The following is a 26,231-nucleotide window of genomic DNA, read 5'->3' as shown; positions in this document are numbered from 1 at the left end:
CTCTTATAATAAAATGATGGTCTTCATATCTGCGTAATTATTTCTATTAGAGTGAGGAAAAATTTTTAATGATCAAGAACAATGTTTTTATTCTAAGGATTCATATGTATTGTGGGCAAGTTGCTATGATTTTTTTGTTTTTAATATTTAATGATCATGTAAAAACCTTTTGATATTGATAAAGTCTCCTTTACTCCCAAACTAAAATATAGTAAATCCTGTGTGGAGTGTCCATTTAAAGAGACACTGTAGGCACTTTAGCAACTTAATCTAATTTAAGTTGTTAGAGTGCCTTTAATATTTTCCTCCTCCTTTTACTTTTCAAATCGTTTCCTGTATTCTGTAATAAAAGCTTTGAAGACTGGCTTTAAGCCACTCCCCTAAGCCGGCCGATTCTGAGAGTCAGGAATGTAACTTCCCTGCTCTCGTACCCAACCATACCCTGACATCCGCACGCATAACTGACGTAAGGTATAATTTTGCCGCCTAATGCGCGCTCCCGCGATATCAGAATGTCCTCTCTTCAAAAAAATCAAAGTAAAACCGCTATTTTATATGCACAACACCCTGTGTCAAAATGAAGGATTACAAATATATTTGCTTAACAGTATTTAACACAGTATCCGAATATTGCTGGGAATTCAATAAGGTTCTAAAAGCAATAAAACAATACATAGTATAACCTGATAAAATGACTCATAGAGTGAGTAAATATTTGGTTAAACTCACAAATATGGAGCCCGTGTCAGGCTTCCCCAAACCCCGACCCTCCAGATGTTGCTGAACTACAACTCCTATGATTCTATGAATGAAATAGGCTGAGAATCATGGGAGTTGTAGTTCAGCAACATCTGGAGGGCCAGAGTTTGGGGAAGCCTGTGCTATATGATCAGCTTCAAAGTACCAGTACTGCCTTCAATTTATTAGAGAAAATATAAAAACAGGACTCAAACAAAAGCAGTGTGTAATAAGAAAGATATACACTACCGCAAAGGTTCTTATAAAGAATACAGCATAAAATATACAGCAAACTCGTTTCAACATAAAGGTCTTCCTCAGTGCCATGTTGATAGATGCTGGTTGCTCTCCTTTTATATGGTTTGCCGAAATCAATTCACCCGCCTATTTGCCAGTTTACTTCCGGGTCACATTCGTACGTCAGTTCGGTGTCGTGGTGATATCACTTCCGGTCTAATATTGATCAAGTCTCTCTGTTACAGGAAGTGCTGTGGTATTCATATTGTAAGTGGGTAATTATGCCCACAATTGGGATAATATAACGTATAAAGTGCTCTGTGGACTTGAAACACTATACAAAATATAAAAAAATAGACCAATGAAACACAATTGGGTGCACAATAAAATAGAAATATAAATTATAATTTTTTTTTTTTACTTGGCAAGATGCAATAATTATATAAGAATCTTAAAAATACAAAAAAAAATCTCAGTCATACGTTCTCTAATAAAAATTAATACAAACTAATTAAGGCAAAAAAATTTAGATTAAAAAAAAAAAGTGAATTCAAAATCCAAATTTAAGCTATAAAGTTTAAGTAAATTTAAGGCGTAAAGTCAAATATCCATTTTAGCTCTTTGAACTTGTCCTCCCATCTCCAATTGTGTTTTTTCTTTTGAAAAAAAAAAAGAAACACTATTTAAAAAAGAAAAACACACGATTGGAGAGGGGAGGACAATTTCAAAGAACTAAAATGGATATTTGAGTTGGAAACTATAAGACCCTATGGTTTAAATTTGGATTTTGAATTCTCATTATTATTTTTTTTGCCTTAATAAGTTTGTATTCATTTTTATTAGAGAACGTATGAGAGATTTTTTTTTTTGTATTTTTAAGATTCTTTTATATAATTTATTACTCCATCTTCCATCTTGCTAAGTTTAAAAAACAAAAAAAAAACTTATATTTTATTGTGCACTCAATTGTTTCATTGGTCTATTTTTTATATTTTGTATATCAGTACCTAGTTAAAGTGTTTCAAGTCCACAGAGCACTTTATACATTATATTATACCAGTTGTGGGCATAATTTCCCTCTTACAGGAAGTGCTGTGGCATCCATATTGTAACAGAGAAACTTGATGTCACCACGACGCAGGGCCGGATTTTCCTATAGGCTGACTAGGCTTCAGCCTAGGGCCTCAAGATCAAGAGGAGCCTACATTCAAATTGTTAGCAAAATTAAAATGACACTATTCTAAAAACAGTGAACACTAAAACACTGAACCGAAAATAAGGAGAAATTCTATGCATATGATATGACCAGTGGCGTACGAAAGGGGGTGAGGGGGGTGAAGATAGTACAGTGTTCCTTCAAGCGTGGCCTAAGTAAGGTTTGAAACCTCTCCCTGAAAATCCGGTACTCTTCTAGTGCAAAATACTCCCCCCTATGGATGCCCATAATTTACAGAAAGTCCACAAGGCCTGGTTAGTCTGCAGTGATGTCCTCTTTAATTGTGAAGTGGTTGAGACCTTAAAGGGACACTATAGTCACCAGAACAACTACAGCTTATTATATTTGTTCTTGTGAGTATAATAGGTACTGTTAAGAACACTGGTATCATGAATACCCGTTCTTCCATACACTCCCAAATCGGCTAGGGCCTTTGTGATTATATCCCTGGAGCGCTGAGTCAACTTACCGAAATACTAGCGAGCAGAGAGGAGAAAACACTGCAACACAGCAATCACATACCCAAACATCATTCAGAACTAGATGAAGGGTACAACAGGAATGTCTATATTCAGGCCAAGTGGCCAGCTTTTAGGCAAGTCAAGGATACATTATACACGCCCACAGAAATTCCCACAACACGCCCACATGAGATGCTGAGTCACCGTGACTCAGCAGAAAACAGATTCGACCGACCGCGCACAAGGCGGATGCCCACAATAATTCCATAAGTTTGGTGTTCGCGGTTGGTTAGTACGAAAGTCACCAAATTTACCCCAAAATGAATGGCGGCCATATAGCAGGGCCCTTGTGAAACTCCATTCCCTGTCGAAATAAATAAGCCAGGCGGCAACTGGTATTTGGTACTAAGGTCCCCTGAATGCAATCCAAAAATGACCACCCCAAATATGTAGTTTTGTCACAGGTACCCTCAGGCTTTTTTTTTCTTCTTCAAAGAAAGGGCAGTGTTTACATGACAGTCTAGGGCAGGGATAGGCAACCTTCGGCTCTCCAGATGTGGACTACATCCCCCATAATGCTCTTACACACATAATGCTGGCAAAGCATCATGGGAGGTGTAGTCCAAAACATCTGCAGAGCCGAAGGTTGCCTATCCCTGGTCTAGGGATACCTCCACTAGCCACTCCTCAGACGGCTGCTAGAGGTGCTTCCTGGGGCAGTGCTGTACTGCTATTCAACTCACCCCCAAGCATCCCCTTAATTCGGGCAGCCCTTTAATTAAGGGGATGCTTGGGGGTGAGTTGTTATATTTGGTTTTCAGTACCGTCTGCATGCTGATGACACACTCATATACTTCCCCCTTTGATCCCTCGCTCTTCTGCCCTATTGATCAGTTTACTAACTGCATATCTTCTGTCCCTAACTGGATAATTAGAGCAGAGTTTCCCAAAGTGTGGGATGCGACCCACTGGTGACGCACGCATCCAGGGCCGCCGGGGACTCTGGGACAGTCAGGCAGACTGATTAGTCGTGCCTTCAGTCCATGACCGGGGGCCCGATGCCAAGAGGGGGCCCAGCGGCTTACAATGTAACAAGGAGAAAGCCCTGCACATGCTGCGGTCTACAGCACCACCTCCGCCAGACCATGAAGTGACTGTCAGTGAGCTCGGCCAATCACAGAACGTAGCTGTGTGTTACCATTGTCAGTGTGTGTATTTGTTTGTCTGTGTATTTGCATGTGCGTGGAAGTGTATACACTACACACAAATGCACACCTGCATTCAAACACCTACATTCACACACATACTCCATACAAAAGCATGCTTAAAGTCAAACACACATTGTATATATTTGTATATACACAATATATACACACTTTATCCACCGCACATGCACATGCATTAATTATATAAACACACTCCTGTATTACAACACTAAAATTCTATACCAACACCCCTTCATTCAAACACCAACACTACACACAAAAGCACACCTGCATTTAAAATCCAACATTACATACAAACACACCCCTGCATTCAGATGCTAACACTACACACAAGTACACCAGTACATTCCAATGGCAACAGTACATACAAATACACCATATATGCACACATATACTTCATACAAAAACATGCTTACATTCAAACACTGATCACAAATACAACCCTGCAACAATGAGCAAATGGTAGATCCTCAGCTGGCATAGCATTGTTGATGTTCTCCCAGAGATGGGGATCTACCTTTTGACCACACTTGCACTAGAGGGGGGCCCAGAAAACATACTTGCACCAGGGCCCTTTCTACATTAGTTCTACCACTGGGATACTCTACGAAAGGTGTCTGGATGAAAGAGAGAGACACAGCGCTTCTGATTCTGCCTGAGTCTTTGAGTAACCAGTTGTGTGCCTCTAAAACGGATTGCCATGGTGTGCAAATTTTATGTATTTAAAGGTGCCATGATGTGCCAAGTTTATGCATTTAAAGCCAATTGCCATGATGTGTCAAGTATATGCCTCTAAAACAGATTGCCACGGTGTGCCAATTTTATTCTCTGTAAAATTGATTGTAATGTTGTGTCAAATTAATGCATCTAAAGCTGCCATGATGTGCCAAGTTTATACATCTAAAGCTGATTGCCATGGTGTGCCAATTGTATGCCTCTAAAGCGGATTACCATGGTGTGCCAATTGTATGCCTCTAAAGCGGATTACCATGGTGTGCTAATTGTATGCCTCTAAAGCGGATTACCATGGTGTGCCAATTGTATGCCTCTACAGCTTTTTACAATGGTGTACCAATTCTATGCCTTTAAAACGGATTGCCATGGTGTGCCAAGTGTATTCATTTTTAAAATATGCATTAATAGTGAGCGGGTCACGAAAATATACAGTTTTCAAAAGTGGATCTCGGCCCATAAAAGTTTGGGAAGTACTGAACTAGAGCAATTTTGAAATTCTAATCTTTCTAAAGGTGAACTAGTTACTTAACTCCTGTGAAAACCAACCTCTATTTTGGATTATTCAACAAACTAGAATTAACCTCACTGCCTGGGCGTTATTTCCATACCCTGGCCTTTTATTTCCTAGTATTCAGTCTGTCTCCAAATCCTTTAATGTTAATCTTTAAAACAATGCTCATATTCACCTCCCTAATGCAAGATAGAAGCCCCACTAATATCAGTAAAAAACAAACAAGAAAACAACGTATGCTGCCAGGCGTATTTTCGTTACCCATGGTTCCTTTCACTTAGCACCATTCTGACAATTTTTTTAATTGTCTTCTTGTAACCTTTAGAAATTAATTCAAAATATGAACAGTAACTTAAAAAACCCAAATCCGACCTTTCATTATATTGTTGACTATATATAAATTTACCTCCTGATTTAATATCTGACAGACTTAAAATAGGAATTCACATCTTATTGTCACAAAAGGTATTCTGGGGTCTTCTTCTGTCCCAAACTTCCCACTAGCATCAATACAAGAGCATCCTCCGATTGCAGCTTAAATTAATTGTATATCTAATGGTTACCATTCCCAGTTTACAAAATTAACACTTGACACATCCAAAAATCTAAATACACAAAAAATAATACCAATAGCAACCAAAGAATCACTTAGCTGATATATGTGAGAGCAGAAATACAACGCACCTGTTTCGGCAACAACTTGGGGATTGCCTTTATGAAGACAACAGGGTTTAGTTAAATGGGTCTGATGTCTATCAACCAAGTGATATTATAAAAAGATTTAAAAAAAGGTTTCATTACTGCAAGCTGGTGCAGATTAGTAAGACTTTTTTTTATTTTGTCAATTACTTTTTCCACATTTAAAGAGACACAACAGATCCCTAATGCTTTATATGTGAAGTGTGTGTCATCTTTTCTTTCTCTATCTGATTTAGTGATGCATATCATCCATGTTTGCTTATATATATATATATATATATATATATATATATATATATATACATACACATGTAGGGACACTGAGTATACATTAGGTGAGAAGAGATGAACAAAATATAAGATAACAGGACTGGTTAGTGTTTTTTTTGTTTTGTTTTGTTTTTGTAGCTTTACATTGTACTCTCTAACCTTTATGGCATCTTTAAATATTGGGATCACACGTCTAAAACAGTTTATAGGCAATTTCTGCTGATAGTGTCACCTGAAAGTCAGTTGGGTTTTCAGTTCACATCGACTGCTTAGTGCATCAACGTCTCTATGTTGAAATGTATGCCTTGAGGATTACTATTGTGAACTGGCTATTTAAATCCTTTTATGAACAATGAAATAAAAGTTCCAAAACAAATCAAGTTCTGAGTTCACACGAGTTAGAATTCAACAGGTATAAACAAGTGCTGTGTACAGAAAATACTCTGGTATATCCCACTTCAATCTGCAAACAATGTGTTTAATCTAGTTAAGAATAACGCGACTTGTAGTACAGAACATTGCGAAACCTGTTCTACTTGAAGCAAAATATACTTTATTTAATCAACGGCCTATCTATTACATTAGCTTGGCAACCCTTACCTTTAATTGTAAAATTAATTCAGTGAGTCATTCTTTATTTTTAATAGGTTTACCATTAAAATATTTATTTAATTTCTCCATTGCACTGAGTAAGACAATGCCAGTTAAATAATTGTTTTTGTGACGAATGCAATGTTCGAACTTAGCAGAGACCACTAGACTAATACAGACAATTTCTCATCCCCCCCGCTTTTTATGTTAATCCACAAATACCCTTCAGTTACGGTTCCTATTTGTATTAATGGTATACGTTCAATATGTCATTATTGTTGAATGATATGGTAAAGTGAAAATATGTGATAATGCATTTACAACAATAAAAATGCAGATGGGTATACCTGTCGCTGCTAGTTGTAAACCACTCAATTACTCGCTGTCACAATGCTATTTACCTCACTGTGTCAAGAACACTTGCTGATTGTATATCTATATAGGCGCCAGAGTTTACATTGTATGTAATTCTTGTCATGTAATGACATTGAAGAATTTTGGAATAAAACAAAATAAAAATAAAATAAAATATAAAAAAATATGATATGCCCATTCCTATCAAGGAGGATCCAAGTAAATTATATGGCGGCATAATTTTAGGGGTTTATAACCTGTCAAAATGGATCCAAAGCAATTCATCTGCCTTATTAGAAATACGTGTGAAAACTTTGAATAAACAATGTTTTACAAATCTGTCTTTTTTGTACATCTAATTAGGGATGGAGTGACAATTTTATTTATTTTTTTTTCAATTTAATCACTTTTTTTGGTCCTTTTGTCCTGGTGACCAGGATCCCGGTGTAAATGTGTTTCCAGTACTGGTTGGCTCTTCGGAGATTGTGGTTCTGCCAAATACATTTGCTGAGGCATGTCCTTTAACTTGGGTTTTTTCTGGCGGATCTAAAGCTCCAACTTTATTTTCTGAGTCCTGTGATGCTTCTTTACATTTCATTTTCATTTCTTCTCTAACTTTTTCATTTTTAAGAATTTCCTAAAGAGGAATTACAGACAAATTAGAACATTGTAAATATTTTAAGCAGGTGCTCATGCAAGCAAAAATTTAGCTTCCTTCTATAAATACCTAATTGAATGAGGAAGAACACTATATCAATCAATCAATCAGTATAATTAAAAAAGGTACCTCTACCTCTTTTATTTATACTTATTGATTGATACAAATTATGTCCTTTATTTGTATCTTCTTCTGGAACAGTAAGTGACAGATGTAATGTTTTTGGAATATGCTGTTCAATGACCTCCAGTGCTTCATTCAAGGAAATTCATGAATGATTCTATTAAGTAAGGTATATGCCACACCACATCTTATATTAGCTTGCAAAATAGGTTAATTTATATAAATTAATAATCATATCGATAAATAACGTCTCGCGGACTGAAACGTCTGTTAGGTTTTATTACTTGTTGCACATAATGACCCCTAAGGACTGTAGACAACCAGGAGGGGGCTCATATATTAAAGAAGCTACTGACTTGTACCAGTAACTTTTAGCTCATGAGCGATAAGCTACTGTGAAAGAGAAGTAAACATTTCCAGAGAAAGTTCCAGGCTTCCTCCAACATCCTTTACTCGTTTGTGACTGGTGACGGGTTAAAAGAGGAAGCACACAGTCTTTCAGATCACCGAGTGCAGTTTCTGATGGGTTACATTCGGGTCAGTGACCTTTTCTCTTACAACTATTGGTGCCACACTACCAAGGTTATCCATAAAGGTATACTCATTGCACTGTCCCTGTCCCGCTTAGTCCTGAAATCAGACAGCCACTAGAGGCATTTCCTGGGTGCTAGTGGTCCCTTAAATCAGGGCTTGACAGATTTGCTTGGAATCTAGGAGCCAGCTAGAAAAGTTATGAGCCAGAGAAATCAACGCCAAAAATACAATTCTTAAAGTGGTCCCTATATTCACAGCAACCACTACAGCTTAATATAGTTGTTCTGAAGTCTATAGCCTGTCCCTGCATGCTTTTCAATATAAGCACTGACTTTTCAGACAAAAAAAAAACAGTCACGTAGACAGCCTCTAGAGGTGCTTCCTGGGTCAGTGCTTCACACTGTGCAGTACCTACATTAAAGTTCCCTATATGGAGGCATTGATTCAATGCATTTCTATGAGAAGTTAGATTGGTGCAGTGGTATTTTGCTGTGCAAGTGCAATAATCTCCCAATGCTTTCCTATGGGGAAGCATTGGTTTGGCTGAGATCTTCAAGACTGATGAGCTTAGCCATGGAGGTGGGGCCAGCTGTGGCGTCACCAGCACGGAGTGGGAAAAAAGATTAGTAAAAACACCTTTTTCATGTGATTGGAGAGAAGATAGACACACACATACACACATAAACACATAAACAAGACAAACTCAGACTCACAGACACACTCACTTTTTAAATGCGGAGATGTATGCACATATACACATACACTGACACACATGCATGTACACACAGATACAAACACTAACACACATGCACAGATACACACCGACACACATAAAACACACAATGGCACATACAGATACATATGCTGGTCAACATGTTAGCACCCTCCAGTTTCCTACCTCTTGGGTGCAGTAAGGGTAACACGCAACGTACCAACCTGTTTATCAAGTAGCGGTTGTGTTGTGTGCTGTGAAGGTTGGAGCATGGCATGGTGGAAAATAAGATATAAAACTGCACCCTTTTTGCTTTTCTTATTTTTTTTTACCTGTTCCCAGTGGATGCGAATACGGCCGATTAACCAATTAATTTATATGGAATAATAAAACTTAGTAGCAAGTATTAACCCATTAAACACCAAAGGCTACATTTTACCATCATCACAATCTGCCCTTTGTGAATTTGATGTGAAAATGTATGCTCCACTTATTTAGCTTTGGCAGTTCTACATAACCCTACAGCAATGACTTGAGTAGAGCATTCATTTAGTAATGGGGTTCTCAAAGAACATATTGTAATGAAGGCATAGACCTTCATTTGTCCTTTAGGGGTTAAACCGGTTCTTTCTTTTTTCAGAACAATAAATTAAATACACATTAATTTTTAAGTACGGTAGATGTTAACAGCTTTAACCGGCCTGCTACTACTAACTTGGCTAAATAATCTACTAAAAGGATTATTTTTCTGAAATCAAATTGCTGTAACCAGGAATCATTTATAAACGAAAGTAACAAAATTACATTTAGGCCTTTTAGGTAGAGGATATTCTGTGAAAAAAATCAGTAGTGCCCAAGTAGAAGTTAATAATTAGGAGAGAAAAGATGTTTTACAATACAAAAATAGATAATAAAGTGATTTATGGGTTCAATTTCTCTGCACATACAGGGAGTGCAGAATTATTAGGCAAGTTGTATTTTTGAGGATTAATTTTATTATTGAACAACAACCATGTTCTCAATGAACCCAAAAAACTCATTAATATCAAAGCTGAATATTTTTGGAAGTAGTTTTTAGTTTGTTTTTAGTTATAGCTATTTTAGGGGGATATCTGTGTGTGCAGGTGACTATTACTGTGCATAATTATTAGGCAACTTAACAAAAAACAAATATATACCCATTTCAATTATTTATTTTCACCAGTGAAACCAATATAAAATCAACATTCACAAATATACATTTCTGACATTCAAAAACATAACAAAAACAAATCAGTGACCAATATAGCCACCTTTCTTTGCAAGGACACTCAAAAGCCTGCCATCCATGGATTCTGTCAGTGTTTTGATCTGTTCACCATCAACATTGCGTGCAGCAGCAACCACAGCCTCCCAGACACTGTTCAGAGAGGTGTACTGTTTTCCCTCCTTGTAAATCTCACATTTGATGATGGACCACAGGTTCTCAATGGGGTTCAGATCAGGTGAACAAGGAGGCCATGTCATTAGATTTTCTTCTTTTATACCCTTTCTTGCCAGCCACGCTGTGGAGTACTTGGACGCGTGTGATGGAGCATTGTCCTGCATGAAAATCATGTTTTTCTTGAAGGATGCAGACTTCTTCCTGTACCACTGCTTGAAGAAGGTGTCTTCCAGAAACTGGCAGTAGGACTGGGAGTTGAGCTTGACTCCATCCTCAACCCGAAAAGGCCCCACAAGCTCATCTTTGATGATACCAGCCCAAACCAGTACTCCACCTCCACCTTGCTGGCGTCTGAGTCGGACTGGAGCTCTCTGCCCTTTACCAATCCAGCCACGGACCCATCCGTCTGGCCCATCAAGACTCACTCTCATTTCATGAGATATTTCTTGGGATATTTCTTGGCCCAGTCTTGACGTTTCAGCTTGTGTGTCTTGTTCAGTGGTGGTCGTCTTTCAGCCTTTCTTACCTTGGCCATGTCTCTGAGTATTGCACACCTTGTGCTTTTGGGCACTCCAGTGATGTTGCAGCTCTGAAATATGGCCATACTGGTGGCAAGTGGCATCTTGGCAGCTGCACGCTTGACTTTTCTCAGTTCATGGGCAGTTATTTTGCGCCTTGGTTTCTCCACACGCTTCTTGCGACCCTGTTGACTATTTTGAATGAAACGCTTGATTGTTCGATGATCACGCTTCAGAAGCTTTGCAATTTAAGAGTGCTGTATCCCTCTGCAAGATATCTCACTATTTTTGACTTACCTGAGCCTGTCAAGTCCTTCTTTTGACCCATTTTGCCAAAGGAAAGGAAGTTGCCTAATAATTATGCACACCTGATATAGGGTGTTGATGTCATTAGACCACACCCCTTCTCATTACAGAGATGCACATCACCTAATATGCTTAATTGGTAGTAGGCTTTCGAGCCTATACAGCTTGCCTAATAATTCTGCACTCCCTGTATGGTGAAGGAATTAACGATTATGTTAAAAATATAATTAAAGGGACACTGTAGTCACCAGGACAACTACAGCGTAATGTTTACAGCCTGTCCCTGCAGGCTTTGAAATGTAAGTGTTTAGATTACTACCTAGGAACACCTCTAGTGGCAGTCACTCAGACATCTCCATCGCAACACACTGCATGGAGGTGCTGAACTATTACCATATAGATGCAATGTTAAATCTCTGCAAAAACTGTCAGCTTTGCTCCTCTACCAAACGACTACACCGATCTCTGCCTACAAAAACAAAAATCACTATTATAAATTAGAATTAGAAATGTGACAAAAGTCTAAAACCCCTGAGGTGGAAACAGACTGGTGGGCCATTTGGTGAGCTGGATGGACTGATGGCTGATCTTCTGGTCGCCGTTGCTCCACCTTATATTACTGTTTAGCAGCTGTAAGCTTGAACTAGTAATACAGCTTTTTTCAATTACATAATGACAACACTAAAAGTTTCATAGTTTTAACCAACATCAACACAGAGAAGAGAGAATCAGTCTTAAAAATAGACTTCTATGAAACATTATACAAGACTGAATAGGCTTGAGTGTCATTCGAGATCAGCGGTCACACGTATATAGGAATTCACTGCCAATTTGGAGTACACAGTTCCATGGAACAATTGTCTGGAAAACATACGACGGAAATAATATCATATAGGTCATCGATGTACGCTAGTCATAGTTTCCTTTTTGATTCTTTTGCATATCTGTATGTTATTCTCATTGCCTACTATTATTCAAGACCTACTTGTTAAATAGGGTCATTAATGCACTTTTGTCTCTGTAATAGCATTTTTTTTTTACATGCCCATTTTACTTGAGACCTGCGACTCGCTATTCTTTGACTTAGGTTTTTGTGTCTTGCAGGTCCTGTCTAGCATTTGTTGTCCTTTACTGAAAAAAAAACACTCTTCAATAAGTAATGAGTTTATATGGGCTCTCTGCACACAGAGCCCAGTGCCCACAATCCTGCCAAAATACAAGACCCATACATGCCTATCCAAATTGTGATGGCAGTAACGAACTGCAAGCACCGGGCTATACTGTCCCCATCATTTGTACTATATAATTAATGTCTACATTTGGACTGATTAGAAAATGGAATACTGAAGAGAAATGTCCACATTATCTTGGTGGCAGCAGAAAGCATGGTCTTTGGATTTGTCCCCTTCAATTCTCTTCATGACTAGTGCATGACAAGTCTATACAGAAGAGATAGCCATAAGATGTGATAAATCTCTGAATGTGTATTCTGGTATTTAAAATACAAAGCAAATACCTTTTTTTCTTTCAAATTCTGGCTTTATCCTAAGTAGGTGCCAACGGTTTCGATTTGATCTGCAAAGTAACACTATCCTAATACTAATGAAAGTAATTAGAAAATTGGGCAGAATATGTGGGCCGAATGGTTCTTATCTGCTGTCACATTCTGTTTCTAAGTTACAAGTGACTACCATATTAGATAGATAAAGCAGCAATAAATAATAATAAATAAAAAGTTCATATTGCCAATCCACAAGCACACACCATTAAAGAGCACTGCCCAGAGCAAAAAACAGGCTACACCAATCAGTAGTCTCTCATTCTATTCAATTGGGTCTAATCTTATCCTATACAGCAGGTGCACACTGTAGACAGAGGTTGGATGGATTTGTATTCCAACTATGGAATCCTGCTTTAATGTCAATCGTTAAACTGTCTGTATTGCTGCTACAAAGATTTTTGCAAATCAATGCAACATATCATACTAGACAAGGGGTGGGGTGCAATGTCTGGGTTCTGGCAGGAGGACTGGGGGGTACAGTGTCTGGGTTGGGGTGCAATGTCTGGGTTCTGGCAGGAGGAGAGTGCTTAGCACTCTATCCTGCCAATCACATCTTGTAGAGTAGCCACATGGACAGTGGGTAGAGAATCTTTAGTTTCTTCTACCCGGTCTGACAGGAAGTGCTAGCTGGGAGCAATGGACAGCTTCCTGTAAGACCGGGTAGAGGATACATAAGATCCACTACTGTGGTCCACTTGGCCATGCTTCACAGGGGAGGTGAAGAGATGTTCAAGGGGGTAAGAAAGAAAGACACATATTGGCCTAGGGAAGGGGACAGTGACATATAGAGGGACTGGGGAAGGGGGAAAAAAAAGAGTAATGCATACAGGCTGGGGAAGGGAGAGAGTCACAAAGGGGCTGGGGGGGGGGAGAGAAAGAGACCCACAAAAGGTTCTGGAGGGGGAAGAGAGACACACAGAAGGGACGCAGAAGGGTAGTCCACATCCACAGCAGCTGCAGGACCAAAGGACAAAGATACTAGCCAAAACTCCTGCCAGCTTAACAAATGAGCATGGACTTCAGATACTATGAAATAGCAAATCCACACTCACTATGAGCCTCCACGCAGCTACAGAGATACACTTAGTACTCAGTAGGGACTCTTTTCCAGTCGACAAAGGCCATCCAAGTAACGCTTTTAGAAACGCAGCACTTGCTTTGTGTTTCTGCCAGCTATAATAAACAGTTGCCAAATCAATGTCAACCCTAATTTATTCAAATTCAATTTCAGGGCAAACATCCTTTGATCAATTATAATAATTAAAATGTGAACAGTGTTTGGGCTTCTTTGAAAAATGCATTTTAGACAGCATTTCCTTCTGTATTTCACAGCCTTCTGTATTTTTCCTTAAGTAAAAATTGATTGAAAAAGTCTTGTTACTTGGGGAGAAAAGTCTCATTTGTTCTTCTCACCAAATGGAACAACTTCCCTTTTAACCTTCTCAGTGCCATAGAATTCTGCAACCTCTCTGTGGGTTTAATCTCATCCTTTCAAAACTCTATATTTTATTATTTAGATTTAAAGAGAAACTTTTTTTTGTTTGTTTTACATATTTATTTAGAACGATTTTCTAATTAATACATGCATCAAGTGAACAATTACTTAATATTAAACACAGGGAATCATAACCCCAATGTAGTATATAACAAAAATAATAAAAAATAAGCATCTTATTTAAAAAAAAAAAAAAAAAAAAACACACACACACACACACACACACACACACACACACACTTATAAAAGAAAGGGATGTCGAGGGAAGGAAAAATAAAAATAATCTAGTTAAAAGGTCTTATAGAATGCTAAATTGTGTTTTTCTTTGGTATTAGCAACCTGAGCTATGAATTGCCTATTCCTGCCCTTAGAAGTTTTTTTTTAATTATTATTTTTTAATTTGCCTCGGATATATATCTTTACAACTAAACACATTCTACTTATGAAGATTTTATTGTAACATTTGTTTGGCATTGCAAGAAAATTTACATAAATGCTTTTTGTAAATGTCATAGTTCTTTTAGATTAGTATAGGTCTTGTAGCTTCACACTGCATACTCATTCACTGCCGGGCTGCCGAGTGTGATACTGTGAGTACATTGCAAAGCAATTATAGCAGCAGAAGGTGATACAATATTCATTCATTTAGGTGCCGGCTATTATGGTAAAATATAACAACAAAAGACAACACAACATCACTTTCCACAAACATCCAACATCCCCTCAAAATAAAGCTTAGCAAGATTTTGGTAAAAGTTTCTGTAGTGGAGTTGTCTGCACAACGGTCAGTCAGCCAGCCTAGTGTGCATTCACACCAGACAGACACTGCCCTCCTTTGGACAGATCCAGACCCCTATTTGGGTGAATCCGCCTCTTTGGGCAAAACTAGCAAGCCGTAGGCCTACAAAAACAGTCCTGATTTCATGCCCCTTTAATGGAATTTATATAGAATGAATCCTTAATTTGGTATATGCCCACAATAATTTAAAGTGGACATGGAATTTGAAAATTGGGAATATATATGTATTTATTTTTTAAGCTTAAGCCTGATTAATCCTTCTTGAGACTTTATCCTATACCATTTTGATAGCTTCAAGGTATTCATTTTTTGCTTAATGTTGGTCAAAATAAAATATTTTGCACATGTAAAGTATGAGGTGTAATGTGTAAATCGAATGGCAACATGTTCGATAAAATTCATTTTAATTCTCACACTGCAAAATATGGAAACCTGAGATGTACATTTGCAATGCACTGTACAGTCATAAAAGGCTGTAAGCGCCCTTTTCTTGTGGATTTATATAACGCAGGATGTCAGTGATACTCTCGTTCTTCTGCTGATCCAAGGGCTTTTATCTTCATGTAGCTGAAAATGAAGGAACAAGAAAGAGGACCTTCAAAGTACATGGTTGCGGAGCTGAAGAGCATAGGCCATAAGGGGCATGTGGTCCTGTGATGCATAAGGGTACATTTCAGGCAAGAGTGCGAAGAAGCGGATTGAGATATTCCTGTTAAATTAGCAGATAGAATACTCATATAATGAATGAATTCTATTCAGCAAAAAAAAAATTTTTTTTAATTTGTTTTCCATTTTATAGGAGGCAATATAAATTACTAACTTGTTTTAGTTTGATTTTGCTTATTTAAAAGGAGATTGTAAGAGGAGAAGATATCCGTGAAAACATTAGGATGGGTACACGCATACTATGCTTGTGAGTGTGCACTTATATAAAAGTGATTTAAGCCACTTTTTTCCCTAAAAAAAAACATTTCTTCAAAAGAAAAAAGAAGAAATCACATTTATTTTTTAGTTTTATTTTGGTCTACACTTATCAAATACACTCACTCATTTTTAGTCATTAAAATCTCATGACTATTTCCCCCATATTTTACAAATGCGTTTTGCCTTGTTCATTAAGTTTCATATGGGTTCATCCTCTTCAGTAGTGAAAATTTATTGTATTACTGCATAGTCTCATCATATCCCTTTCAAATTATACCAACAGCTGCAGCAGGAAGGGGGAACGTAATGGCTAATTTCAAATTACAGTTAATAGTAGGATATTTAGATAGATGATCATATATATTGCTGTGTAAATGTCAGACATTCTAAAGTAAATAATAATCAATATCATAAAACTCAACTGTTCAAGTCTTCTCTTCTTTTTCTATAATTCTATCAATATTGCTATTTTTACTATTACAGCTTAAATATCGGGGATATGAATCCAAGTTTGACATTTGACAAGTCATGAATCACATTAACTCATAATTTTTTAACAACGTGTGATTACAATGGATCTAATTAAGCAATATATCAGAACATATAATGACAGAATGAATCATATTTAGCAATTGTAGAAAATCTTATCTAGTGCAAATGCGATCTTAAATTATCATTAAGTATGCCTCTTAAAGAAGGTAAAGCTCACTTTGGCAATTTAACAATACAATACCATATTGTATTAAACACCATACACAGGATATACTATTAGGTAATATATACAAAGATAAATCAAAACAGCAATTAAACACGTTCATTAAGTAGGTCAGAGACATTATATATGAACTATAAGTAAGTCAACAATGCTTTCAAAGAGACAGACTATCACATGAGCTAAATGAAAAAAATAAAGAAAAGCAAGATCAATACTCCCACATTTTTTTTACAGATATAAATTCCAACAAAACTAAAAAATGAGAGTGTAGGTTCACTAAAATCAGAGATGGAATGCAAGTAAATGAGAAACAGGAGGAGGAGAATATTTTAAAGGAATTGTATAGTGTAAGGAATACAACATTGTATTCCTTACACTCTGGTTCCCTCTAGCCCCGATCCCTTGGCACAGAAAGGGTTTAAAAAAAACAACAACCTTTGTGTACTCACCCGATTCCAGCGCCAATCTCACTTGGCGGTGGGTCGGTTCTCCACCTCCTCAAATGTATTTAGATGGGGGGCTAATGTGAATGTGTGGCGAGCCCATTAGGCCCTCTCCATAGGAAAACATTGCATTGGTGCTTTCCTATGGGGATTTACGGAACACTGGATGTCCTCCTCAGTTGTCCGACCAAAAGTCAGTTAGTCACACGGAAGTGCCCCTAGTGGCTGTCTGATTGTCAGCCACTAGAGGCAGTCTTAGTCCTGCAATGTAGTTTCTCAAACCGCGATGATTTGCATTGCAGGACTGAGGGTCACAGGGACACTGCACCCGACCACTTCAATAAGCTGAAGTGGGTGCCTATAGAGTTCCTTTAAATATTTAGATATTTTTAAACTATTTATTTATATTTTATTCAGTATACAGCAGAAACACATATGGCTGTGACTGTTAATAAATCTGTTAATGGTTTTGTTAGTACACCACTAAGCTCTTTTAATAACTGTGGGTGTATTCCATCAGGTCCCATTGACTTATTTGTCTTTACTTTTGACAGGTGAATAGCTATAAGTACAAGTAGGACATTGCTGTTTCAAAATATACATTTTTAAATTTATCAATCGTGACATTGTAACACTTATCTGTCATAAATCTCTGAATCACACCTCACATGTACATATTTTTCAAAGCAGACAACCCAGGGTATTCAATATGGGGTATGTGTAGTCTTTTTTAGTAGCCACTTAGTCACAAACACTTGCCAAAATTGGCGTTCATATTTGTTTGTGTGTTAAAAATGCAAAAAACAATTATGAACGCTAACTTTTTGTGACTAAGTGGCTACTAAAAAAGACTGAACGTACCCCATTTGCAATACCTTGGGTTGTCTACTATTGCAAATGATATGCCATCATGGGTGTAATTTCATTCTTTGGATACCATACGCTCTCAAAGGCAATATAACCAATCTGGCAAATTTCAATGTGAAAAAAATGAAAAATCAAGCCTTATTTTTGACCCTGTAATTTTCAAAAACACTATAAAACCTGTATATGGGGGTACTGTTATATCGGGGGACTTCGCTGAAAACAAATATTAGTGTTTCTTTTTAAAAGTAAAATGTATCACAACAATGAAACATCAGTGAAAATGCCATTTGTGTGTGAAAAATGCAAAAAAACTTCTCTTTCACTGACAATATCATCGCTGTGATGTTTTACGGGTTTGAAAAACTAATATTGGTGTTCAACGAAGTCTACCAAGTAAAACAGTACCTACCATGTACAGGTTTTCACATATCTTGGAAAGTTACAGAGTTAAATCTGGTGCTAGCAAATTAAATTCTCTGGACTTTGGGCCTGGGTAGTTAGGCAAGTCCCCCAAATTGCAATGAATAAAATTACTTAATTATGTAAAAATATTACATAAATATGCACGTAGAGTTTAAATATATATAAATATTTATATATTTGAAGTCTACATGTATATTTATGAAATTATTTATGTAATTATGTATATGGACATTTATATTTCATATATTTACTTAAAACTTACATTTGATCCAGTCAAAAAATTCCAGAAAAGAATTACATCACTGATTGAAGAAGGAATAGCACATCGCTATTTGGATGAGCACACGGACGAATTTCTATTTGTAAAGTATCCTAAGCACCCGGTGATGTACACCCTACCAAAAATTCATAAGGATGCGAAGCATCCACCTGGCCGACCCATTGTATCGGCGAAAGAAGGGTTACTAGAGCCTATTGCCCAATTCATCGACTTCCATATCAACAGCAGTGTAAGAAAATTACCTACGTGCCTACTTGACACACAACACTTTATCAACCAGATAGAAAACATAAAGTTAACCGATGAAGAAATCATTCTAGCAACCATGGATGTCAAAAGTCTCTACACCATAATACCAAAAAAAGAAGGTATTGAAGCTATCAGCGAAATTTTACAACAAGACGTGGCATACCAAGGTCCCCCAATTCCATATTTAATGGAATGGCTAGATATTGCTCTTACATGTAACTACTTCAAATTTGAAGAGTACTTCTATCTACAGACCTCCGGCACGGCCATGGGGGCGGCTATGGCACCAGCGTATGCCAACGGATTCATGTATTGGTTTGAGAACACACATATTCTTCCTAAATACCAACAGCAGATTATTAAATACCTAAGATATGTGGACGATATCTTCATGATTTGGAAAGGAACCATCACCACACTTGAGGAGATGGTGGAAAACATCAACTCTTTGCCAATTCCAGTAACTCTCACATTGAGCTGGCACAAAACCAACATTGAATTCTTAGATGTCTCCATTTTCAAAGAAGAAAATCGGTTGGGTTTTACTTTATACAGGAATGCGACCGACCGTAATACACTATTATCGGCCACTAGCTTCCACCCTCAGCATATCAAAGACTCTCTACCCATATCACAGTTTTTACGAGTGCTAAGATTCAATAGCAACTCAATTAAATGTGAAGAGCAATTACAGGAAGTTCGTGACCGCTTCTTAGCAAGGGGATTCCACCCCAGGACACTGGATACTGCACAGGAAAAGGCTTGGAGTAAATTCAAACAGACCAAGATAGCTAAGTCCAATACAAAAGACAAGCTTTTTCTTCCCCTGACGTACAATACAGTAACCCCATCGCTTAAAAAATCTATACATAAAAACTGGAACATTTTCCAATCGGACCAAAGTCTTCCAAATAAATTCAAACAGAGTCCAATGATCAGCTACAGACGGGGCCGTAACCTAAGGGACCTGTTGGTTCGGAATGACCCTCGGCACTGCTATGCTAAACCACCCTCTATTCACAAAAAAGGCTGTTTTAAATGTAGTGGATGTGTCACCTGCAGCCACATGCTTACGGGATCAACATTTGCCCATCCACATAGTGGCAAAAGAATGGCAATCAAACACTATATTACGTGCATGACTACACATGTCATCTATATGATTACATGTCCCTGTGGACTCTCGTACGTCGGAAAAACCGATATGACCTTGCGTGACCGCATTAGAGGACACCGATCGGGAATAATGACGGCTTTTAGAGACCAACGGACCGACAAACCTGTCGCGAAACACTTTCTGGCCAGCCAACATCATCTACCTTCATTACGATTTATTGCAATCGACCATGTTCCTGTACAACCGAGAGGAGGCGACAGATCCAAACTGCTCCTACAATGTGAAGCCCATTGGATCCATCATCTGAACACCGTGACTCCAAATGGACTCAATGAACACCTTGTATTGTCCATGTTCCTTTAAACCTGCACTCCTGCAAGCTGTAAATTGTGACTTGTCTCAAAGGACACAATCCAGTACCCATAAAATAACGTTTGTAGTTCTAGAGTATTTTTCATACTAGATTGGTTCCATCAATTTGTAATTCCCTGTCTCTATACTATAGAATAGGATACAACCTTAAGTTGTTCTGTTCAAAGTGTACAACCCATATAGCTCACTTTGGAATGGGCAAATTAGCCACTATATTATGGTTCCCGATGTGACACACACGGGAAATAGTTAAATTTGAGCCTAGAAGCATTCTTCAATATACAGTAAGTAAAATTGAGATAAAAATAGGTCCAGATCCATAAAGCATTAAGTTTAACATTTATGTGGGAGATAGTTGTACATTGTCTTATGAACACAATAGGTTTAGCCATAATATTATTTTATGCCTCTAGCTTAAGGCCCACTACATGCTATAAGAATAATTATTAGTCCTATTGATTAGACGTTGGTATACATAACACAACGCAACTTTATAGTTTACTAAATACTTATATGTACTTTAGCCCGATCCCCATATGCGCAGATAATCTATGTATACTGCTTATACACTGCAAGTTTTCACTTCGATGTTTTTTTCACATAATCTTTCACTTCACTTTTTTCGTGCACGGACATAGATGTACTAATGCAGATTCTGGGGAGATGGGCTCAGCTCTTGTTGTATATACATGTTTGTGGACTGATATAGCCTTTGTTTCCTCCGGTTTTCCTTTACCGGGTGTTTGTTTTTATTCTCTGAACGTAGTTCCCTAGCAACTACGCTATCTGTTTGATACATAACACGTAACACGTCACACGCACGACGACACGTGGTGGTTTTCACTTCCGGGTTTTCAGTCTGTCGGCTGTCCGATCATCTTACTGGTAAGCTCATTACACGATTATGTATAAATTGTAAATAATTTTCATTTGTCACTGTGATCTTGATAAAGACCCAGCAGGGTCGAAACGTTGATTGATTTGTATACCACAGAGATGTATTCTTTGGAATGCAGTAAATAATTTTGCACTATTACGAAGACCTAGTGTGCTCCCTTCATTGTTTTCTTTTATATATATATATATATATATATATATATATATATATATATATATTTGTGGTGTGCCGGAACTGACGATGCAGTAGGCCTGAAATAAAAGAGGGCAAAAAGATGTAACCAGTTTATTCAGCCTACAATATACCATAATATTATCACACAATCATATTCTTGAATGCTAGGCGCATCTCCTGAACTGGCTGGGGTATGTATCTAGTGTAAGCTGTGGACTTCCACCGGCCCAATATTTTTTTTTTGAAATATATTGTTTTATTTTCTGTAAGGCAAAGGATGGGATACAGAAAGGAAATGGGAGGGGAACATATTATGACAAATCGCTTTACATGGTACAATCAATTGATGACAATCTCAATTCAAGCCTGAATTTGAATTACAATTACCATTTAGTTGCCTCTGTCTCTAATATAGGACTAAGAAGTCCATTTGTCAATCGGGATAGAGGGGGGGGGGGGAGAAGGGAAGAAGGAGAGAAGGACCACAATTCATAATTTATCAGCGTCGTCGTGATTTGGCCTTGAGGTTCATGTTGGTGTATTGGATATAGATATATGGTTTGGTTTGAAGTTGGAGACATCAGATTCGTATGTTCGCTATATATGTCTTTTAACGGTTTCGCCGAGATATTCCAAAGTGCCCCAAAGTATCTTGCAGAGCGTTTTTTGGATCTTTCGGTCTTGTCTTCGTCTCACTATTGGTCATGTGTGTAGCTATCAACCATGGTTTCCACATGGATTCTAGTCTTGCAGTTCTAAGATAGGACTCCGAGGAGAGTATTTCATACCTATAGTATTGGTGTACTTTCCGTGTTAGCTCTTTGTTTGTCGGACAGTATGTGGATTTCCAATTGAGTGCCAGAAGATTTCTGGCTGCTAAAATAACTATAGTAGCCACTAGTTTGGAGTTTCTTGGCCATTCATCTGAGAATAGGAGCAGCAAACCGGTTTTGGGGGTGAGAGTAGGGCATCTCCCGATGCCTAAAGTTATCAGGGTTTCGACATGTGTCCATAACGGTTTAATCAACTCGCACTCCCACCAAATGTGGGTCATATGTCCTAAGGTTTTCTGGCATCTCCAGCAATTAGCTCCGATTGTTGGGTAGATCCTGTGCAAACGTTGTGGGGTGAGGTACCATCGGTACACGATTTTCTTGTGAGCTTCGATGTGTGTGAAGCAGGTTGTTATACCTCTCAAGGCATCTAGCGATTTGAGCCATTGGTCATCTGGAAGCTTAGGGATGCCCTCCCTTTCCCATTGGGAAGTATATTTGAAGAGTTGCGGTGAACGGCAATCTAGCAGCGTTCGGTAACAAATTGATAAAGTTTTTGGTTTTATCGGGTTTTTTTGGCATCTGGTAATAAGGTTCGCCTTACATATCTGACTAGAGTTAAGCCCTGTGTGTGGGAACTCTACTTTAGTGGTTATTATACTCTTCAGTTGTAGATATGAGAAGATAAAGGAGTTCGGGATTTTGTATTTCTCTTGGAGGTCTGAGAATGGTAATATTTGGGCCTTCTCGCATAGGTCATCAATATATTGTATGCCCTTTTCAGACCAAAGCTTCAGCGACAGCCAGGGAGAAATTGCCTTCAACGCCAATAGGGGAGCGCGAGAATCGAAGTGGTTGAGTTCGGTTGAGTCTCTGTTGATCAGGTCCCAGACTCTCACTGTCAGTGCAGTTGTGGGGTATAGTGAAATTTCCTGTGGGCGGTATAGCTTGGGGGTCCATAGAAGATTTTTTGGAGAGTGTGGGTACATCCTCTCACTTTCCATATCCACCCATTGGTATGTGTTTTGCTGTGCATGGAGTCGGACCGCTGATTCCAGTATGGCTGCTCTATAGTATGTGAGCAACTTGGGTAATCCTACCCCTCCTTCCCTGGGGGTCGTTTGCAGTAGGGATAGTGGCAAACGCGGTTTCGATTTGCACCAAATGAATCTGTTCAGCGTACTTTGCAAATTTCTAAACCACATTAGTGGGACTTGTATCTGTAACATCCTGAATACATAGAGTATTTTCGGTAGTATCATCATCTTAATGGTTTGTATTCTACCTAACCAAGAGATGTGGACTGCCTTCCATGTTTGAAAGCTCGAGATACACATATTGATCAGCGGTGTATAGTTCAGTGAGATCATTTTCTGGGTGTGGAGTGCCAATTTGATTCCCAAGTAGGTGACATATTCGCGCCTCCATTCGTATTGGTAAGCGGACTGTAGAGCTTGTTGGCGGTGTGTTGGTATGTTAATCGGTAGTGCTTGTGTTTTTGCTGTGTTTAATTTATAGAACGAGACTAAGCCGTAATTGTGCAGCAGACTCATGAGTCTAGGCAACGAGGATTCTGGTTGACTGAGGGATAAAAAGATGTCATCCGCAAACATTGCTAAGCGGTAGTTATGCTTGTGAATCTGGATGCCTTCGATCAGCGGATCTTCTCTGATTTTATGTGCCAGGGGTTCTAGTGATAAAATAAACAATAATGGTGATAGCGGGCAACCTTGCCGTGTGCCATTGGTAAGGTTGAAAGGGGTGGATATAAACCCCCCGTTTGAAACTTGAGCGGATGGTGAGCCATAGAGTGCCATTACACCTTGTATGAATTCTTGGGGGAAGTCGTACTTTTCCAGGACAGTTGTCATATAGGACCAATTCAGACGGTCGAAGGCCTTCTCGGCGTCTAACGCCAATAGTAGGCCTTCGGTATTGTGTGATTCCATGTGTGACAGAATGTTTATTATCTTCCTTGTATTGTCACAGCCCTGACGGCCTCGAATAAAACCCGATTGGTCTGTGTGTACAATTCTGGGAAGGATTGGCGCTATTCTGTTAGCTAAGAGTTTCGCGTAGATCTTCGTATCACAATTAAGCAGAGAAATAGGCCGGAAGTTAGAGCATTGGGTGGGGGATTTTCCTGGTTTTGGGAGTGTCGATATATGTGCTTGGAGCATATCCGTTGGCATCTTGCCCGTGCAAAAGCACTGGTTGTATAGTTTAGTCATATATGGAGCTAGGATGTGACCAAAGGTGCGGTAGTACATGTTTGAGAAACCATCCGGCCCTGGTGATTTGTGCTTTGGGAGTTGAGCTATGGTGCGGAGAGTTTCATCTACTGTGAAGGGCTTGGTTAGGCTCAGGCATTCTTCTCTTGTTATCTGGGGTAAGTCGACATCTCGTAAAAAGTCATCAATGTCTTCTTTCCTAGGTTGGGAAGTGGGATCTTCTGTGCCTAGATTGTACAGCTTGCTATAGTAGTTGCTAAATTCATCAACTATGTTCTGTGGGTTCGTTATTTTGTGACCGCTAGTCGATTGAAGGTAGGCTATTCTTGTGGCTGCCATTCTAGTCTTGAGTTGTGCAGCTAAAATCTTCCCCGCTCTGTTGCCTTCTTTAAAAAATTTGTGTTTCATTCTCGTGAGGTAGAAAGTGGTCTTGGCTGTTTCTATGTCGTTCAGTTGTGTTTGTAGTTGTAGAATCTTCGAGGTTGTTTCGTAGGATGGAGTATGTTTGTTTGTGCGTGTTAGGTTATGGAGTTCTGTGAGTATATTTGTATATAACAGGAGTCTTTGTTTCTTGTTGTAGCTTGAGTGTTTGATGAATTGGCCTCTAAGAACGGCTTTATGTGCTTGCCACAGGCTTTCGGCCCCGACTTCTCCATCATTATTTATTTCAAAGTAGGTTTGTAGTTCTTCTTGGATTTGTGTTACTAAATTGTGGTCTGTCAGCAGAGTGTCGTTGAGGCGCCATGTTCTATTGCCCTGGGTAGGGTGTTGTGTCAAGAGTGCTAGGGTAATGGGAGCGTGATCAGACCATGTTATATCTCCAATGCTGGTCTTAGCTACTTTTGACAGCAATGTGGTTGGTAGAAAGAATCTATCTATACGAGAGTATGAAATGTGACTTGCTGAGTGAAACGTATAGTCTCTAGCTGACGGGTTTAGTGTTCTCCACACATCTAGGATGCCATGGTTTGTGAGTGTCTGGTCTATCAGTGATGCGGACCTTAGTCTTGTCTTATTAGTTCGTGAGTCTACTGTGTCTGTGGATGTAGTGTCTAAGGTGGGGTCTAGTAGGCAGTTAGTGTCTCCCCCTATGATGATATCTCCATATTTATGTGCCTCGGTGATGGTGAAGATTTTATCTAAAAATGTGTGTTGGTCATTGTGAGGGCCGTATATGTTAACTAAAGTCATTTGAATGTTGTTTATAATGCATTGTATAAGAAGATATCTGCCTTCTTTGTCTTTGATTAGTTTGATTAGTTGAAAGGACACCGTCTTGCTTATTAAAATTGACACTCCCCTTTTTTTTGCTTTGTATGTGCTATGGAATCCCAAGGGGAAGTATTTGGAAATAAATTTTGGTTTCTTGTTTGTTTGAAAGTGAGTCTCTTGGTAGAATGCAATATGGGCGTTCTGTTTTCTCGCTTCCGCAAGAGCTAATCTTCGTTTATGGGGCGTATTCAACCCTTTGGTGTTTAAGGAGAGGATGTTAAGCGCCATGGTGTCTGTGTTGGGACGCAGTAAAATTTTTCGGTGTCGTAGAGGATACGGGTTTATTGAAACCAGTGATGTAGGCCCAAGATCTTCTTGCTATGATT

At 38.5% G+C, this 26,231-nt stretch overlaps 1 protein-coding gene across 1 annotated transcript in view; it reads right to left on the bottom strand.

Moving 5' to 3' along the window:
• Positions 1–6,621: 6,621 nt before the first annotated feature.
• Positions 6,622–26,231, bottom strand: part of NDUFAF2 (NADH:ubiquinone oxidoreductase complex assembly factor 2) — a 141,869-nt gene continuing 122,259 nt past the window's right edge. The window contains exon 4 of the mRNA XM_063456912.1: positions 6,622–7,675. Within this exon, the coding sequence (XP_063312982.1) occupies positions 7,442–7,675 (234 nt within the window). The 3' untranslated portion in view covers positions 6,622–7,441. The remainder of the gene's footprint in view (positions 7,676–26,231) is intronic.

This window comes from Pelobates fuscus, chromosome 5 (assembly GCF_036172605.1).
Source record: "Pelobates fuscus isolate aPelFus1 chromosome 5, aPelFus1.pri, whole genome shotgun sequence".
Lineage (NCBI taxonomy): Eukaryota > Metazoa > Chordata > Amphibia > Anura > Pelobatidae > Pelobates > Pelobates fuscus.
The sequence above is the reverse complement of the archived record's forward strand: the minus strand, read 5'-3'. Positions and strand labels throughout refer to the sequence as shown.